This window comes from Balaenoptera physalus (genome assembly GCF_965194825.1).
Source record: "Balaenoptera physalus genome assembly, chromosome: 9".
Taxonomy (NCBI): Eukaryota; Metazoa; Chordata; class Mammalia; order Artiodactyla; family Balaenopteridae; genus Balaenoptera; species Balaenoptera physalus.
This window is the reverse complement of record NC_138888.1, coordinates 69,597,412-69,617,568: the sequence shown is the minus strand read 5'-3', so window position 1 is coordinate 69,617,568 and position 20,157 is coordinate 69,597,412. Positions and strand designations below refer to the sequence as shown.

Below are 20,157 nucleotides of genomic sequence, written 5' to 3'. Positions count from 1 at the left end.
GTGATCATTAAATGAGATTATGTGTGTCAACACCTGGCACAGTTTCTAGTATGTTTTAATGAACACTGGCCCTTGTTATTATAACTACTATTCTTATTAAGACAGGGAGGATTTTGAGAAAGATGGATGCAAACAGCAAAGTCATAAATATCATGGTATTTATTCAGTCAACAAATACTTGAGACCCTGTGTAAGGAACTAGGCTTATGGTAATGAACAAGACAGACTCAGTTCCTTCCCTCGAGAAACTTACATTCTAAAAGGGAGGACAAATATCAAAAGGGGCAGAGAATATTAAAATATGAAAAGGAGGCAGAGAAAATGCATTGTGTTGTGAGGCATCACCTGGGAACGTGTTATAAATGCCATTTCTCAGATTCTATCCCAGACTTGCTGAACTGAAAACTGTGAACAGAGCCCAGCAGTCTGTGTTTGAACAAGTACTCTGTTTCTGATGCAAGCTAAAGTTTGAGAATCACTGCCCTAGGCTTTTATTTCTTTAAATTTCACGGCAGGAGCTCTTTATTGTAGTTGGAAACAGCCTAACAGCACCTGGAATGGAGCCATTGAAAATTCTGGGTACTCTTCTTGTGCTTTCAGTTTTTCTTGGGTTGTTCTGAGGACAAATTTAAGTTCAAAAGACCCTGTTTTTTAAATAGAATCTTGGTAAGAAAGAAATCAATAGCTAATTACAGTCTCTTTGATTTCGCCTCTTTACTACCATCAGGGAAATAGAATATGGGCCTGTTGTCTCCGGCAGGGGGTTCCATGATCATCCAAAGGAGAGGGTCCCTACCCAAGACCAGGAGTGAGGGCCAGCCATACACAAGGGCTGACTGCAGAGAATTCATTCTGCAAGTCGTGCCCACTCTCTGGCCTCTTGTAAGCTACTTGAAGTACTTAAGTGGTCGGTCATAAAGTACTTTCCAAAGAAAGTAGATTCAGTTAATTGCAGTGCTTTTAGTTTGTGACTGGGAATACAAATTAGGACAATACTACCTGTGGCCTTCCTGTTTGACCCTCCTCCCATAAGTGATAATCAACCTTTATCTTGAATATATGTTGAAGAAATATGTAATGAAAGTTGATTCCAAGGAAGGCCCAGGGCTCCCCCAGGTCCAGGTCAGGCTGGAGCAAATGGACAGTTCTATGTCACAGCTGCTGAGAGACAGAGTGGTGGCTTGTTCTTTGTCCATGACTGGGACCGTCCACCTCAAAGGCAAGTCAGGCTGCTGACCTCACTGGAAATTTAAGTAACAGTTCCAGATAAACACAGCACCTTTGAGGCTAAACACATAAACAGCGCATCTTTATAGTCTAGAGGGAATTTTCATCCCTCAGGTTGGTTTGTAAGGTGTTCAGCATTTGGAGGAAGTTTTCCTATAGACATCTTGTTATCACATTAGCTTTTTTTTTTCTTTTGGCCATGCCGCATGGCACGTGGGATCTTGGTTCCCCAACCAGGGATTGAACCCCTGCCCCCTGCATTGGGAGCCCGGAGTCTTAACCACTGGATCACCAGGGACGTCAACATCTTGTTATCTATGGTCATTGGGTAACCAGATCAAGACATGCTGTGCCTGTAGAATAGCATTAATAGTGCTGATTTAACTAGGCATAATGCCTATCTATAAAGGATGAGGAGGAATGCATTTGGATGCTAAGAATACATCCATCTCCTATAATGGTAGGGTTACTGAAGGCAAAGTTTGGTCATCAGCAGTGGGTTGGGAGAAGGATGCAGAAGGAGAAAGGAAGATGTATACCTTCACTAAGAGTGTACTGCTTTTATACACTTCTACATCCCTAGAATGGAAGAAAATGCTCAATATCATATAAGAAGGCCTCTCTTAGTGTTCTGCACTGGGGACTCCAGGCGTTTTGATGGGTGGGCAGAGGTGGAGGGGCTGATTGGGCTCTGGGTTATTTCAAAGCCAACAGGTAGGGGTGGGGCTGTCTGTTTGGCAGCATTTATATGTGGTCTTAAAGTACATTCCCAAGTGGAGACATTGACCTTTTCTTTAGATGAAGAACAAGAAAGTGATTGACAGATGGAAAACCTTTTGTGTGTGTGGCCAGTATATTGGAATGAATATGGGATCCCTAAGATTCAAATGTAGTGTGCCTGGGGTTTGTTTTAGAACCAAATCAAAAGTGCTCCTGATGACATGACAAAGTGTCAGTGGAAATGGAGGATTCCATAGGTCCACGGTCCTACTTGGTATTTGCCTAAGGTTTGAACCCAGGCACTCTGATTCCAGAACCTCTATTCTTAATCAGCTAAACTTCCATAAATTTAACTGCCTCTGAGTCTCTGGATTTGTGAACAAAAGGACGTACCAGCCTTTTGCAAAATAACCTGTCACAGGTGGAGGAGTCTTTGTTCTCTAAAATTTGCACTTAACCTCAATTATTCTGCAAGTTCAGATAGGCATGCAGTGAGATTGAGGGAATTTTCAATGTACTGGTTTAATCTGGAAGAATTCCATTAGACTATTTCTCTCCCCTCTAGTCTCCACTCACTTTCCCCATCTCACCATCTCTGTATCTTTTTAAAAAGACATTAATATGGCTAGAACACTTTAATTCCCAGATCTGTCATGTATTTGCACATGACTTTAAAGGGAGGGAATTCTCTAGTGATTCTCCTGTAAACATTTGTAAATTGCAGTGTCTACATGTGTAAATGGCAGGTAATGGCCATTGCTTGATGGGCTTTTAAAAAGCAGTGTGTTTGTATATGACTTCTGGCTTCCTTAGGTCAAAGAATTATATCAATTAAAACAGAAAGATTCTGACATAACACCAGTTATTACTGGGAAATAGAAGAACATGCCTACAGTAAGAACCATGGAGCTCAAAGGGCAAATGCATTCAATTGAGTGAAACTAATAAATTATTGGAAAACACTTTTCTAAAAGAAGAAAATGTCATATATATAAACAATAGCATTATTATTAACTTTAAAAAGATACAGAACGTCTCACGTTGCAGCCTATCAAAATCATCTTTCAAACATCTTATTCAGAAACAATGACCTACTACAATGTTTATTTAGAAACTGAAATTCCCAGTGCAGAATAAGCACTTATTTCATTGATGCAACTCTGGAAGCTTAAAAGGCATTATTAGATGGAGGTGGTGAAAGCAGCCTCCTGGCCTTCTTACAAATGAGATCAAGACATGCCCAGGAGAATTACCAGAAGTGCCCATGTCTGATCCGAGGGGGAAATTGACAGTAGATCAGAATCTACATGGTAGACATATATTATTGAAAACATAGGCTTTATTGTATAGTATCATAGCCTATCATTTACTATTATCATTTAGAATGGTAAATTATTATTATCATTTAGCCTAGCCCAGGGTAAGTGAAGTAAAAGTGATTATTAACAAATACATATAATTGAAGCTATTATTTTAGAACATTTACACTAAGGTATAAATGATAAGTTCAATATGTCATGAGGACATTTGCAGTCTAATAAAGGATCTTGTTAATCTGAATTCATTTCTAATTGGAGAAATCACAGCTTCTCTTCTCCTAGCAGCCACTCATTCCCCTCATCTCATCTGGGGGGGTCAACCTCCTCCACCTTTTGCTGCCTTGCGAACTAGTCCCGTACGGTGTAAAATGCAGAGAATCAATACCGTTTCTTAGCAGGAAGTCTCACGTCACCTAGACTTCTCTATCCTAACATCTTTACAAGTGACTTCATATCTCATGGGACTTGGTAAAGAGAGTCATTTTTGGAGGGAGAAGTGAATGTTGGCTCAAACCTAATAGATATTCAAAATCCAAGGAATTGTAGACCTGTGAGTACAGGGGATCACTTACGTACTATAAATTATCACAGTACCATGTAACCTCCAAGAGGCTTTGAGTTGTTTCCCCAATGTAGGCAATAGATTTGCACAAGTGTTTGTTGAATGAATAACATATAAATCAACAAATAATCAGATTCTGTCGATTCATGTCAACTATCATTAAGGAACAGAGTAAAACAATTTGGTCTTTGCACAGGGCTTTAGCCTGGCTAAAATATCAAGAACAATGTAGCACTAAGCAATTACTCTAAAACATCACAATGGGATAGTTGACAGCTAGGAATCATGGTACAATCCTGTTTTTGAAAGTCAAATGGACAAGCTAAGTTTTTCAATCTGTATTCCCAAAATTGATTCCCCAAATTGGATCTCAAATCGATACTGAAATAGTGTTATCAATTACACGGAGAAGTTTCAAGTATAACTCTAAGTCCAGTGGGAATCATCTATTTTATTTATTTTCAGTGTCTACAATTTTTTGCATGTATATGATCTTTGGGAGAAAATAATATCTATTGCAAGGAGCTTGACTTTGTATATGAATTCTGTGCACGGAGATTGACTGCTACTGTGTCACCCGGGAGGCTCTGGCTAGGTGGCATTGAATTTGATCATAGAAGACAGAATCATATTTTAAAAAGAATTCTCCCAGCAGTTCAGCTACATAGCAGAGGTTTGCCCCTTTTCTTTTCAGTGCTGGCTACAAACACCACACTCCCCTTCAGGCTGTCGGAGCTCTTGGAAGTAGGTAGAGAAGGTGGGACAGAATAAAAGGATTGGACCCTATTGGAAGCTTGTGGGAAGACACCCAGTCCCTTTGACATGACTTGCAATGCTGTCTCATTTTCTAAACCCTCCCGAAAAAAATCTTACACGAATACAGCATTTTACAGACTTAACATGTAGCCACAGAAACGATCCCATTTAATCACAGTTGTAGCCCATTGGTTCTGCAAAGCAGCCAGGAAAACAATTATCGGGGACTCATCTATGGGGCAGGAAAGAAGTACAGCCAAGCTCAAACTCAGCTACTAAGTCAGGCTTGAACATGGGCCTGCCGTCCTTTCCAGGACAGCACAGTGGTTTCACTGAGTCTTTGCAGCTTTGGGGAGCCAGGGAGAGAGGGGGTTGCCTGATGGTGATGGCCTTTCTGGAGAGCCTTGGGAGAGGTCCAAGGCCGAGCACTTAGCCTCAGCACCTGCTGGACACAGACAAAATCACTGTTAAATGGAAGTAAAATCTCCTCTGGCTTGCTCCTGCCTTGTTTATGGTCTTCTCTCTGTTACTTTGGAGCTAATTATATGGTCTGCTGAGTGTCTCTGCTCCCAGACCTCACGCTGTCCTCTCTCTGACCATTTGCCTGAGTGTTATCTCTGTCAGCAGACAGAGGTCAGCGAGAGAAGGCATCAGACTTTAATCAGCCTCCTCTCGCACTTGCTAGCACCAGTGGAGAAATCTTTACAGAATGTTTCATATTTGACTCCCAAGGATCTGGACATCCAGGGATTATTTATGGATTTCATTATTCACTTTATTTCATTCACTATAATTGTGAAGAGCTGAGGTTTGCCTACATTCCCAACACAATTTCAAGTTTGCAGAGGGGTCTTATGCCCTGAGGAAATGAACATATTCAGTTTATTATATCTATCCATGCAAACTATTCTGTGTTACAGAAGGATGCAAGAAACACTTGTGTAGGATTAGAGGGTAGGAAGGGTGAAAAGTTTTAAACTATAGGAACATCTCCCTTTGAATAATATTGCTATTTCTGAAAAGTTATTAAAAATTGGATTTATGCAAAACTGCAATGAGGTACCACCTCACACTGGTCAGAATGGCCATCATTAAAATATCTACAAATAACAAATGCTGGAGAGGGTGTGGAGAAAAGGGAACCCTCTTACACTGTTGGTGAGAACGTAAATTGGTGCAGCCGCTATGGAAAACAGTATGGAGGTTCCTCAAAAAACTAAAACTAGAGTTGCCATATGATCCAGCAATCCCAGAACTGGGCATATATCTGGACAAAACTATAATTTAAAAATATACATAGTCCCCTATGTTCATAACAGCACTATTCACAATAGCCAAGACATGGAAACAACCTAAATGTCCATCGACAGATGAATGGATGTAGAAGATGTGGTACATATATACAGTGGAATACTACTCAGCCATAAAAAAAATGAAATAATGTCATTTGCAGCAACGTGGATGGGCCTGGAGATTATTATATTAAGTGAAGTAAGTCAGAAAGAGAAAGACAGTTACCATATGATATCACTTATATGTGGAATCTAAAATATGACACAAATGAACTTATCTACGAAACAGAAACAGACTGAGAGACATAGAGAACAGACTTGTGGTTGCCAAGGAGGAGGAGGGGTAGGGGAGGGATGGATTGGGAGTTTGGGATTAGCAGATGCAAACTATTATATATAGAATGGACAAACAACAAGGTCCTACTGTATAGAACAGGGAACTATATTCAATATTCTGTGATAAACCATAATGGAAAAGAATATGAAAAAGAATATATATATGTATAACTGAATCACTCTTCTGTACAGCAGAAATTAACACAACATTGTAAATCAACTATACTTCAAAAAACATAAACTTTTTAAAAATGGGATTTATGAACATTTAGTTACATTTAAAATCCAACAGAGGAGTTGAGAACTCAAGGCACACCCTGCTATGAGCTCTTTTGCAGTTGCAAAGTATTTTTGTGAGGAAATAATTCCCTCCCCATTTGTCTTTTTTATGAATTTGAATTTGAATCTATCAAGTTGTCTTAAAACACCTGTATAGCTAAATCTGCCAAGATGCTTTTCATTGACTACCTGGTAGATGAATGAACGCATCCTCTTGCGGGAACATGAGAAGCTGTTTGGCTGTTTCCACGTTCAAAGGTGAGAAGTGCCTATCATAAATCGGACATAAGGTTTTTAATGGGCCACACCTGGTTAGGTTCCTACAATTTTTGAACACTCATTCTCTGCCTATGGGAGAAAAGCAAATGGACAAGTTTATACAGCCAGATTTAGAAGCTTCCGCTTTATGTAATGTTAAATCTATTGGTTATTGTGTTTACATGTATTTGGATAAGAGAGACCTATTTGTTTTTAAGTTTCTAAATCTAATATCTTTGCAAATACTTTAATCACTTACCTAGGGAATTTTCATTAGGCCCAAATAGTTATATAAGATAGTTATAAGATAGTTATATCTCATTTTCATTCATAAATTACATACTCTTTTCTGCTCTTTAGGCCTCATCTTTACTCTCCTAGCTACAGAAAAAAACTAGTGCTTTTAGCTCCCATTTTCCAGATAATTGCTGTCTTTGCTGTCCTTTGTGCAAATGGCTTCAGAGTTCCAACACAAACATATAGCACCATGAAAAATAAGCCAAAAGATTTGTAAGGGTTTACGGTAGAGTAAAGCTGATTTTCCCCAGAGTTTTCGTTTCTCCTGGCCCACCGCCTATCATCTGAATATTCTAGCCCTGGACACAAAGGAAAGAGCTTGTTCTTTAGACTGGTTTGTTCCATTTACTGTCAGAGATGATAGCAATGAGAATAATGGCATTAAGCCTTGTTGCCAAGTCCCTTGGTTCACGACTGTTCCCTGGCATTGGTATTCATTCCCATCTTTGCAACTAAGATGAGAGGTCATACATTGGTTACATGCTTAGTCATCCTTAGAAGCAGCCCTGGAAGTGCTTTTGGTTGTGCTTCAACTTTAAGAAGGCCAGGGTCTCCATAAGGAGAGCCATGGAAGCCGATTTCATTGGTGGCCACTGCATTTTAACAGTAGTGTTGCTTGTTTCTAGCTTCAGACTATCAAAAGTGGTCTGTTAATAGGCAAATAAAGTCTCAAGAAGCTTCCTGTTCTATTGCAAGCATCTCCTGAGGCCACCTTGTTAAAGAATTTACTTTCATAATCAGTTTCTCAGAATCAATATTTCCTTTCCTGTTTCCCTCCACTTGGACATAATGTGATTAGAACAAAGAACACTCATGCTTTGGGACATACCAGAATTTTTGCTAAAGAAACACTGTCCAGCTGTCCTTCTCTCACATGTGAACTCAGTTGTCCTCTTTCCACGTAGACATGGCAATGGCTGTGAGAGCGGGGGAGTTCAACCCAGCAGGCTTGGGACTGGGGCTCTAGGGGAAGCAAACATGCCCCCATCTTCTCGGAGGGGCCTCGAGAAGGGAAAACTTGTACCAAGATCTTTGTTGATTCATATTTGCTGTACCAGCAACATGCTTCATCTTGCTCATCTCTCCCTAGAGGCTGTCCTTGGGAGACAGTGGCATTTTGTAGTAAGTGTGTCCTATTCTGGGTCATTCAAAGGGATATTTGGATTTATCTAATGTCAGAGAATAATGCAGCAATACATAAGGTTTTTCCCTTTGTTAGGAAATGGAGGGCATTTTCTAAGGCTTTCTATCTCTAATTCCTCAACCGGTGGGAAAGGATTAATACTTGAAAATATTTGCATTGGATGACGAAGTAAGACAAATTGTTCATAGCCGCCCATGTTAGAAAGAGAGGGATTTAACAAGACAAGCAATCAGAGGCTGAATTGAACTGCTAAAAGGTCTCTGTCCCTTTCTAGAATAATCAGAGGTTTGAATGAGGCACAAACCGGAAAAATCACTGTTAGTTTCGTAAGTGCAAGTAAAAAAAGCTATCAAAAAATGTATGGCCAAGTTCCCCCTACCCCCAAAAAAAGATGCAACATTTCTTTGAGTAGATTTTGTGAACACTGGTATAGTGAATCTTGACAAAAACTGTGAAGTATGCAATTAAGCTGGAAAAGGATTGATAGCAGGATATTTTAAAGCTTTATTCCCCTCCCCACAGCCTAGCTCAAAGATGTTTTCAGTTTTTTTCCTTCCTTTTATAAACTCAAACTCCTAATTGAAAAACAGTCTGTGTTATTCGATATGAATGAAATAATTATATTTGCATCAGGTGTAGGGTTGGGTTGCTTTGGACAGTTTTAAAAGATTCTCCTCCTTAGTCCTTATTTATTTGCTCCCCGAAGGATTTCTGTATCTCTTTGGGCAAACCACACAGTAGCAGCAATAATCTTATTTACAAAGAGGGCAATAGGGCACAGGGTTGGAGGCCCCAAGGGCTGGAGTTCAATATCGTCCCTGTCATCCTGAGATCAGAGGGTTTGCCCCAGCCCAGGTGACTAACGACCAGGAACACTTTGTGACTGATGACAGCTCTGTTTGGGAAGCTAATTGATGCCCCTCAGTTCCTAGTGAATAATGCTCTTTCTAGCAGTGACAGTAATGTCATCAGGAGGGAAAGTATGTGGCCGGCTAATGGGGAAACAGGATACAGAGCCCCACCCCCCCGCCCCGCCCCAGCCCTGGGTGCTCTACTGGGCCAAGCAGGAAGTCATACTTTTACATATATATGCAATGCGTTGTAAAAAATCTCTTTGAACCAGCAGAACTAGGGGAAAAGCTACCTAAATTCTGATCTTTTTTGACTAAGATTATGAATCTGCTCAGGTCTCTGTAAATCACTGTGAGGTGCACAAAGAACGATGAAATCTCCTTAACATCCGTGGCCCTTGGTGGTCTGGCCCTCATCCTCATTACTCTCCTATGGGTATCACATCCCATCAGTCACATCAGTCTATGTGTCATTCTCTGGACATATCACCTTCTCTTAAATCTCTTACCTGTCTCTCCCACCCTACCCTTATTTTTCTCCCTATAACATCTGTTATCTCTATTTTTTCCCTTTTCTTTTTTTCCTGGCTAGCTCCCTCTTGGTCTTCAATGTTCAGCTCAGGTATTCTTCCTAAGTCAGTTTCTTGTGCCCTTTCTGGTTTCCCATGGCCTTGTCTATTTTAGCATTTGTTGCATTGCACTGAGATTATCTGTTTAAGTGTTCACCTTCTTTCATTAGATCTTAAGTAATCTGAGGACTTGCCATGGTAGATACTCAATAAATGTTGCTTGAATTGAACAAAATAAATGCACAGTACAGTTTGCTAAATGGAGACTGGCTTAAGGCTATCAACTCAGTAATGTAGTGGCTAAGAGCAAATCTCAACTCTACCACTTACTGGCTGTGTGACCTTGGGCGGGTTACTGTCTGTCAAATGGGGATAATGAGGCTTCACAGGCTGGTTGAGAGGTTTAAATGAGATGCTGCATCTCCAAATCAGTGAGATAACGCTAACCATTATTGTTAGTGCTAAGTACAACATAGGTTCTCAGTGAATACTTGCTATGTTGTATTTTACAATTTTAACAAATTATATTTCATTGACTAGTAGAGTATTATTTCCTAGATGCCTTGTTCTAGATATAACTTAAAAATAAAGCATGTATTTTTTTAATTAAGAGAATTAAAATGAAAACTTTGTGGTAGGAAGTGGCCAAAGAGGTGGAAAAATAACTACTCTAAGTGAGATCAGGAATATATTTGTAGCACCCTGCTCAGGGGATAAAATAAATCAAACTTCTCAGCCACTGTTTCAGATACCCAAGGTGAGTGATGATTATACTAGGCAGGTGATGAAGAACACAGATTTAATTTATTTTGACATTCAGAATGGGTTTGATAAGGTTTCAAATTGCTGCTGTCTGGAGAATGAAGGAGGGAAAACGCAGGTACCTGGTTAGAACCGTGCACCTCATCCCATCCCATGTAACCCTGCAATGTTGTCGGGGGGAAAGATCCCGAGCTGGGAGCCCAAGGACCCGGGTTTGAGCTCCAGAGATTCAACTCACTACTAACTATCCATGTAAACTTGGGCAAGATCCACACCTACATATGTGGAAATGTGCTGTAAAACACAAGAAGTTTGGGCGTTATTTGTAGTAGGCATTCCGGTAAGAAAAGGTAAGTTTCCATCTTTGCATTTCCTAGTGCAGGGGAAGTTTTTGATACATACTTGTGGAATATATGGCTTTAAATAAATAATGGATGAATGAGTGGAGGCACTGTGGTTTAATAAAATTAATATGGGCTTTGGAATCAAGAAGGCCTGGGTTCTAAGCTTAGCTATGTGGTCTTTACCTGACTGAGCTTTTATCTCACCTATAATATGAAGGTAATGACACCTACATGATAGCGCTGCTGAGGAGATATATATATATATACACATACACATCTATACACACACTGATATATATGTATATATGTATCTATACGTATGTATATATATGGTGCCCATATAAAGTGCTGGTACAATGCCTGTCACTCATAGGCACAACAGAATATAGCTTCTTTAGTCCTGATTATTAACTAAAGCAGCAGTCCCCAACCTTTTTGGCACCAGGGACCAGTTTCGTGCAAGACAATTTTTCCACGGACGGTGGCAGGGGGTGATGCTTTAGGCGGTAATGCGATGATTGGGAGCGATGGAGAGCAGCAGATGAACCTTGGCTCGCTCGACAGCCCGCCACTCACCTCTTGCTGTGCGACCCGGTTCCTAACAGGCCGCGGACCGGTAGCGGTCCGCTGCCTGGGGGTTGGGGACCCCTGAGCTAAAGGACTGGTATAGACATTGGCTGAATAAGATAAAATGAATTATTTGAACACGGGTTAATTCCAATACTTACATTGGTGTAGCCCTTCATAGTTTTCAAAGCTCTTCAAAACACTTTACATCATCTGATGCTACTGATATTTTCAGAACTGGCATTTTTACTGATGAGAAAAGCAAGTCAGAGTTGTAGCTTGTCCAAGGCCAAATAGCTAGAAAGTGACTGATCCAGAACTACATCCTGGGTCTAATAATTTCTTCTCCAGTGTTCTCACCAGCACGATAGCTGCCTCTGTCAGTCAAAGCTGGGTATCTTTGACATCTGTCATGATTCTGATGTTAGCCAAAAAGATTGTGTGCTAGGTAGTAAACATTTAAACATTTTCAAATGGATCAGGCTTACCCAAAGATGTGAACAATTCTGTTATTGTTATTATTAAAATAAACAACTGAAGTGCTGCATTAGTCATCTAATTTCTTAGAGTTAAAAGAAAAATTATTCCATTGCTCTACAAATATTTGCACATCCATGTTCAAAGCAATGAATAAGGTGCTGCAGTTAGTACTGGGGAGTTGCAGAATTTCATTTGGCTCTTAATCCAAGACTGCAACTGTATACTTTAATTACTCATCCCATTTGTCATTCCTTCCTGTCAATCTCTTTCCCTTTGGGTATGTCACAGGGAACTATATATCTTATAATCCTCTATAGTCATTACTCAGCCTTACCCAGAAACTTGTGAAGCAGTTCACAAGAAGCCCAACCTGTATTTTTGAGATGTTCAGAGACCCACCCATTCTGCACATTTCATCACCTTCTAAACCAATCAGATATGTACACTCCAAATTTCCCTTACCAGCATTCCAGGGACAAGGAGTTGAAGAACAAAGATAATGTGTATTGCTCACCTTCTATATTCCAAGACTGTACCAAGAATTTCACATGTTATCACCTTCAAACCAAGAGAGACACTTACCATAGAGTATTCTAAAGAGGATGGTGAAATTTTTCCAGTTGGAACCATCTGGGGGCATACTGTGGCGCTTCTTGCATACCTCAATTGGTTTTCTGTTTCTACATCATTCTTAATGTATATTTCAATATAGATGGCAACACGTATTACTGATTGGGATCAGTTTTGAGTTTCCAGATGCTTATGAAGATATTGAAATAAGTATCTTATTCCCTTCAAACCGCAGTATAAAATTTAAGAATTAAGAACACATGTCATTTGCTCTTTGTTAGAAGCATTTAGCTCATGCAGTTAACTAGAATGTTTAATAAAAGAAGAATGAAGAGTTTTAATTATAGCTCTTAAAAAAATAAAGATAATCTATTTTCAAGTATTTGCCAATTCATCATTTGAAAAATTTAAACTCTTCTTTCAAAATTGACTACAAACATACTTTAGACAGTAATATTGTGTAAACTTAATTGTAATGCTTTTTTATTGGTACTTCATTATAAAAATTTCAAAATATTTTCTCTTACTGTTCAGATAAAAATTTATGTTTTTATAAGTTAAGGTGAAAAGTAATTATCTTTTTCACATGGTTCCAAATATATGATGTTATAAATTCTTTAGATTTATATATTCTACTAAGTCTGCTATGTTCCAACTTAATTTATACATTGCGAATAGTACATTTGCTTTAATTTACTTCAAAATATTAAACGCTTTAATTAAATAATGATGTAAAAGGTATGGCAGGCTTTTGTCCTTTATTATGTAAATGATGGCTTTTTGCATGTATTTCCTATGTTAAAAATTAATATATTAATCCAATCTATCCCCATTTCTCAAATAGTCTTCATTGCTTTTGGGGAACAATTCAATCTTTTAGAATTTAAACCCCAAGTGTTTTAACATCAGACTGTGAAATAAGGCAGAATTCAAAGACACTGTATGTTCTTTGTGATAATCTAGAATTTTTATTTGATTCCAGGTAACTTCGGACAATAGACATGATGGGATGTTTTCTCTTTGAATAAATAACAATTTAACTACATCATTGAACTAAAATATAGCGTGGGCTTAATACATTGTAAATATTACATTAGTACTACTTCACTATAGTAATCTAATGACTGAAGCTACATTGAATAACAATCTTACTAGTACTCGTGTACAAAGTTTTATTACTAACAAAGATATTGCAGCGGTTGCAAGGATGTTACCAGCTCAACAAACATCTAACAATACAATATTCTTCTAAGAGGAAAAGTAATCATGTTTGATTTACAGACAATAAAGAGCTTTGTTTTCCACTTGAAACATTGGAAATAAGAATCCAGATCATCTGGTATCTTAATTCATATTATTACAAGGAAAGGTTTCCTTTCTTGAGCACTCTGGATCCTCAGCAGGCCTAGTACACTAAGTTTACGTGAAGATAGCTTTTAGGATGCCACAGCAATGTAAAGAAACTCTCTTATCTGAAAATTACTGATTTGTAGGCCACTGCTTAAACATCTGACCTTTTAAAAACCTATTTACATACATTCAGCCCAAACCAGTAGATAAAATGTTTTGTCTATATTACAATAGGCATTGTTAACATTTCATCAGAAGGCCAGTGCAAGACAATTGTCAATAGCCATTGCCCAGCATTTAGGAGATTTTAAAATATCATACAAATATACAGTTAGAACGTGAGAAATCTAATTTTGCTCATGATATTGGTGGTCTCTTTTACAGACATGGGATGGCAGAAATCAATCAACAGGACAGTAAGTAGAATGCCACTCATCAAGGGCCCAAATTCTCATCTGGAGGTTGGGCCTGTCTCCTGCAATGTGGGTTTAGACGGCCAAAATTCCATGCCACTTAATGCCACATAGGCCTGACTCAGAGTGACGGGAGGCTTGGGAATCATCTCAAGTGTAGGCATATGTCTGTAGCTTCTTCCAGATCTGTGTTTCTGTTACATTTATTTCATACGTAGTGGAAAATTAGGGGTTCTTGGAGACAGCTCTCCTTTTCTAAATAAAACTGTTAGTCTGGGATTGAAAGGTTCATCATTACTCTGAAGAAATTGAGCAGGTTGGCATTTGGCTCTATCTAAAGACACGTATGATGGTGAAATGCATGATCAGGACACATATGTCAGCCTCAGAGGAAAGTAGATAACTCTGAAGGTAGACCTTATAAAGCTTACTGCAATCTAAATTATATTTAAATCAATGGGTCTCATTAAGGGACTAACTAATGAATGATACTACTGAATAATAATTCTAATGAGTATATTCATTGGGGAGAACATTTGAGTCACTTGGGTTAGGAAATGATATTAAAATATCAGAGTGAATCAAACTCATTTAAATGTTTTAAAATGAAGGAGGTGTAACACATACATGATGATATTTCACAGATATTTCTTAGAATATCAATAAGCACCAAGTTTAGTGCTGTCAGCCCCATTGTCCCTTAATTTATTATATATGATTGAGATCTTATAAGCACAACACACTGTAAAATCTACATTGCATACACACAAATACAGTTTCAAAAATGAATCCTGGAATTTTTCTACCAATAACAAGAATTTCATCTTCACCAGGTCTTCATAGCTGTGAGAAGAGCGTTGGTACTGCCTAGTGAGCTCTGAGATGTGTGGATTAATCTTCAGGGTAGTTTAGAACAAAAGAGTGGCAATTCTTCAATGGAAACTAGACCCTGGTGAGTTTTTTCATAAATAATCTTTTCTCCTTCTAAAGAGATCTTATTAATCCTCTACCACATATCATCTGCATATCACAGAGAGGTAAAGTAAAGGAACCAGCGGGCAGATTCGAGCTGTACAGACAATTAAAAGCATCTCAGCTTGGCCCACAAGCCACATTCAACCTTACACTGCAAGAAAGGACATTGCCCCATCAGGCTGCTTGGGTACCACACAGCTAGCAATCACCAGATAAATGCTAGCTCTCTGCTTTACATCAGGCTATGCAGGCCTCCTGGTCCTGCAAAAGCCACGCTTTATCTGTTTAGGGAGAAGATAGTTTGTAAGTAAAATTTGTCAGAGTCAGGTGGCTTCTTAAGCATTACCAGTGCTTACTGGGAAAGGGCCTAATTCAGAGCGCCCATGGCACCATGAAGGAGTGCGAAGCTGGGGCGTAAGCGGAAAGCAAGCCATGCTCATCTTTATGCTTTAGCACCTCTTGCTAATCAGGAACAGAGGAGAGGCCTCTTCTTAAAGAGCTCAAACCTATACAGACAAAGCTGGGTGCTGGGTTGTCACCAAGGGCATCTGACAAAGCACAGAAGCAGCCATATGACATCCAGGCCTCAATCACGAGCGTGTCAGCTTCTCACTGCCCTTTTCTGTCTCAGCCACTGTCTGATTGGCCTTCTTACCACATAAGCCGGATCTGGTAGTCCCACTGCAGTGAGCAAAGTATAGTGCTACTCAAACTGGGATCACGCTGCCTACACACACAACTAAAATATGTTACCACTGGAGGGTTTTATTTTAGAGCTACTTCCCTTACCATGACTTACATCTCCATGGACTTGATCAATATTAGGTGCTCAGAAACCAAACATTTCCCGACATGAACACTGTAAACACAGACCTTGACCTGAAGGTTCATTATAGATGATTCCTTGCTAAACGCTGGTCTTATGAAATACCTAAAGGTCAGTTTAGTACTACTTGACCCAATTTCAAAGGGGGAGGGTTCTGAAGGCTTCTGGTCAGTATTTTTATCAACTAGATCTCCGGAAGAACTCAATTTTAGAAACTGAATTCATGTGCAAGAGTGCAGCAAGGGGAACAGCTTACACGTGGTCACAGTTTTCTCACTTTAGGACATTACTAGAACAGTTACAGGATAGAAACACACACACATTTATATTCACACTCACACACAGTATAATTTTACTGATCCAGACAATACTTCTTTTCAATTAAGAAAAAATGAAGACTGTTGTTTGGCCACCCAGGCATGAAATCTACTTAAACCTGGAATATAAGGATGCAATACTCTTCAAGAAAACAGCAATTGCACAGTGATAACAACATACATTAAGATTGACACATGCTGTCCTAAGAGGTCCAGTAAGAGCTAAAGTCTAACGAAAGTCAGAGATGCCAGCCAAAGTCAATATGCAGTCTCTCTTCTGTTCTGATTGTAATCCATCACCCAACAGAACAGCTATAGTCCAGAAGATAATACAAGTCCTCGTATGAAAATGCAGGACTAAGAAATTTTTAAGTGTCAGTGAATTCTGCTCAAGACTTTGGACAGTCTTCAAATTCTTCTTGTTGGATTAACACAAAAATAAACCTTTATGGTTATTTCAATGTCAAATTTAAATAGAGATATTTGAAAAAAATATTAAGGTTTCTAAAGTTACGTCATGGGCAATAATGTTTTAAAAAGTGGTCTCATTGGCATATATCCACTGTTTATGTGCCATTGTTCTTGTAGAAGCCCACCTTGCAGTTTTGCTGGACTAGACAAATATAAATAACACATGGTAAACACTGATACACATCTCACAGGACACACTACATTTTACAAAATAGCTCTACTTTAGTACTATAACTGTTGTAAAAATGGACATCTCTGATTACTTCCGGACAAGTACATTTCACATTATAATGAAAGTTGTGATTACAAAGGCATTACTCATTTGATGGCCTTTTTCTATGGGTATTTGGGCTTCCAATTGTGTAGCCAAAGGTTCTCTCCTATTTCACTGAGACTTTGAAGGACCTTCCAGTCCCTTAAACAACAGGCTTTCTTCACCGTAAACCCCCGGAGAACTGAGTTTGAGGACCTACACTATGGAAACGTCAGAGAACTGAAAACTGATCACGGTGACAATCACCTTTTCACTGAGCGCGGTCAACTTAAAAAAATATAACCGATGAGACGACAGACTCTTCTGGGTTTTTGAGCTTTTAAAAAAAAGAGAGAGAGAGAGAGAGAATTTTCTTTTCCTGTGCTGCCAGGGACGCGTCTGGCTCACAGAGCCTCGGCAGACGTGTCCGTGGACACAGACATGGTCACCTTGGCGATCTTGACCGTGCTCTTGATGCAGCTCTCCGCGGCCCTGTGGACGCTGGCTGCATTGTTGGCGTGTCTGTGCAGGCAGTCCGAGTCCCCCATGCTGTTATCGAGAGGCTGCGCAGTGCCTTCGCACGAGGGGAACATGCTCCGGAAAGCATGTCTCAGGTCCTTGCTCCGCAGAGCGTAGATGATGGGGTTCACGGTGGAATTCAGCAGGCAGAGCATGCTGCAGAACGCAAACACTGTCTTAATGAGCTTGTTCATCTTCCCAAAGACATCGTACACCATGATCGCGAGCAGAGGGCCCCAGCAGATGATCAAAACCACCAGGATCAGGACCAGGGTCTTGGCCAGCCTTATGTCCATGCGGGCTTGGTCCGGCCGGGTCACCTGCACCTTGCCGTCCTCGGACGTGTGGATGATGATGCTCTTCTGGGTACCGCGCTGGATCATGCGGACGGCGTGGCTATGCGCCTTCCAGAGGATGTACATGTAGGCGTACACGATGAACAGCAGCAGCACGCTGGTGACCCCGATCCAGAACATCAGGTAGGTCTCGTCGATGAGAGGGAAAATGTCTGAGCACACGGATTGCAGTTTCTTGCAGTTCCAGCCCAGCAGAGGCAGCACGGCGATCACAATTGCGATGGTCCACATCAGGCAAAACGCCACCACGGCCTTGGGCCGGGTGACGATCCTCTTATAGGCCAGGGGCCTGTGAATAGATATGTACCTGTCGATGGCCGTGAGGAACAGGCTGCCGACGGAGGCCGTGAACGAGGCTGTGACCCCACCCAGTTTGAACAGAAACACGTTGGGGCTGTCTTTGCGGTGGAACACGTGGAAGTCGACGAAGCTGTAGACGAAGATGACGCTCCCCAGGAGGTCCGCCACGGCCAGGCTGCCGATGAAGTGGTAAGAAGGCCGACAGCGGAGGCTGCGGGAGTGCAGGATGACGCACAGCACCAGCAGGTTCTCCAGGACCGTAAAGGTGCCCAGCGTGAGGGACAGCACGGCGATGGCCAGCTGCTGGCTGGGGTTCAGAATCATGAAGCACTCCATGTCCATAAAGTTCTCCCCGCACTGAATGTTCTCGTCGTTCTCCTTGTAGGAGGACAGAGACTTGTTGTAAAACTCGGTGAGGTTCACCTGGTCTGCTGGGACTAACTGGGGGTGGTCTCCCGCAGTCATCTTTTCTTGGAAGGGACTCCCCCTGAAGGAAGTTAAAGGAAATTTCTGCGGGAAGTACCCTAATTTGGATGCCATGTCGCCTTTGATGTCTTCGTACTGAATGTCATTGGCACCCACGTAGAGGAGGTCTGTGGTGATGGTTCGGAAGGTGGTATCGGCAAGGCCATCGAGGATGGACTTCATCCCCTCTGTCTTCGATTAGGCCACACTCACAATGACTGAGAAAGAGCCCCGCAGCTGGAAACCCTGATGGGAGGGAAAACAGATAAGCTGAATGGGGAGAGAACAGGCAGAATAAAAACACACGAACCGCCCCCCCTCCAGAAAAAAACGATGGTAAACATCCCAAATATGTCCCCTTGTGTTATTTCATTCCTGTCTCTGAACATAGGTAAAATCCTTGTCCGATTCTGTCAACAAAATGAGTCGATCCTTCAGTTAAAGAAAAGCTTCCCAGGGAATTCCCTGGTGGTCCAGTGGTTAGGACCCCACACTTTCACTATCGAGGGCATGGGTTCAGATCCCTGGTCACGGAACTAAGATTCTGCAAGCCACACAGAGCAGCGAAAAAATAAATAAATAAAACAAAGCCACGCATTTGATCAATGTACAGAAAAATATACCATAATAAAAATAAAAACACAATTAAGATTAAAAAAAGAAAAAAAAAACAAGAAAAGCTGTCAAAAGTTGGTGAGGTAGGGCACACACCCGACACATCTATTTCTTTCATTATTTAAGCTCTCTGGACTTGAGTCGCTGTGTGAGGCCCGCGTGGACCTCCAGGGTCTGGTGGTCAAGTGAAAGCAATGCGTCTTGGGTGTGGCTGTGTTAGGGAGTGTTTGCCACCTGGCTTCTACTATTACACACACACACACACACACACACACACACACAGTCCTGATGCTGGTGGGGAAAGCAACCACATGTCACACAATCTCTGCTCTTAAAGACTCTACTGCCTTGTCACATGCCTTGTCACACAGGTAAGACTGAGCATATAAGACAACCAAAGAACAAGAGAGTGTGGAGTCAAGGACAGAGTCGTGCGGCCTGTGTGTTGAGCATGAAGGCGGAGGAGGACGTTGCTGGGAACTATAGGAAGCAAGTGGCCTTAATGGGAAGATCCAGGCTCTAGCCCTGACTCCATCAGGCAAGTTCCCTCACCCAGAGAAGATGTTTGAACTGAGCCATGGCTGAGGTGAACTTCTAGAATGTCTACGCCAGCCAAGAAAAATGTTACGAAGGGTAAATTTGCACTGAGGCTCCCAGGAAGACCAAGATCTTTAACACTGGAAAGTAGTGACAATGGACAGTGCTTCCAGACAGCAACTTCCGTGAGCGGTGAGGTGACACCAGCACACACTGGAGGATGGGAGAAAGACCTGATCATCCAAGCCTTTCCAGGTGGATGGCACTGGAAATAAGGATGGCTGAGAGGAGCGGCCGGATTTTCAGGGCTCTTCAATTCTCAGCAAGGCAATTTGGCTCTGTTTCAAAATAAATGGCCAGAGAATTGGTGCTCCTATTTATAAATATTTGTTTAAAATGTGGCTATTGGGCTCTTTAGCTTATATAT

The 20,157-nt window shown here is 40.8% G+C and overlaps 1 protein-coding gene across 2 annotated transcripts in view; it reads right to left on the bottom strand.

The window, feature by feature from the left end:
• Nucleotides 1-4,671: 4,671 nt before the first annotated feature.
• Nucleotides 4,672-20,157, bottom strand: part of CNR1 (cannabinoid receptor 1) — a 36,481-nt gene continuing 20,995 nt past the window's right edge. For both annotated transcript variants that reach the window (XM_082474321.1, XM_082474322.1), the window contains exon 2: nucleotides 4,672-18,824. In XM_082474321.1, the coding sequence (XP_082330447.1) occupies nucleotides 17,343-18,761 (1,419 nt within the window). In that variant the 5' untranslated portion in view covers nucleotides 18,762-18,824 and the 3' untranslated portion in view covers nucleotides 4,672-17,342. The remainder of the gene's footprint in view (nucleotides 18,825-20,157) is intronic.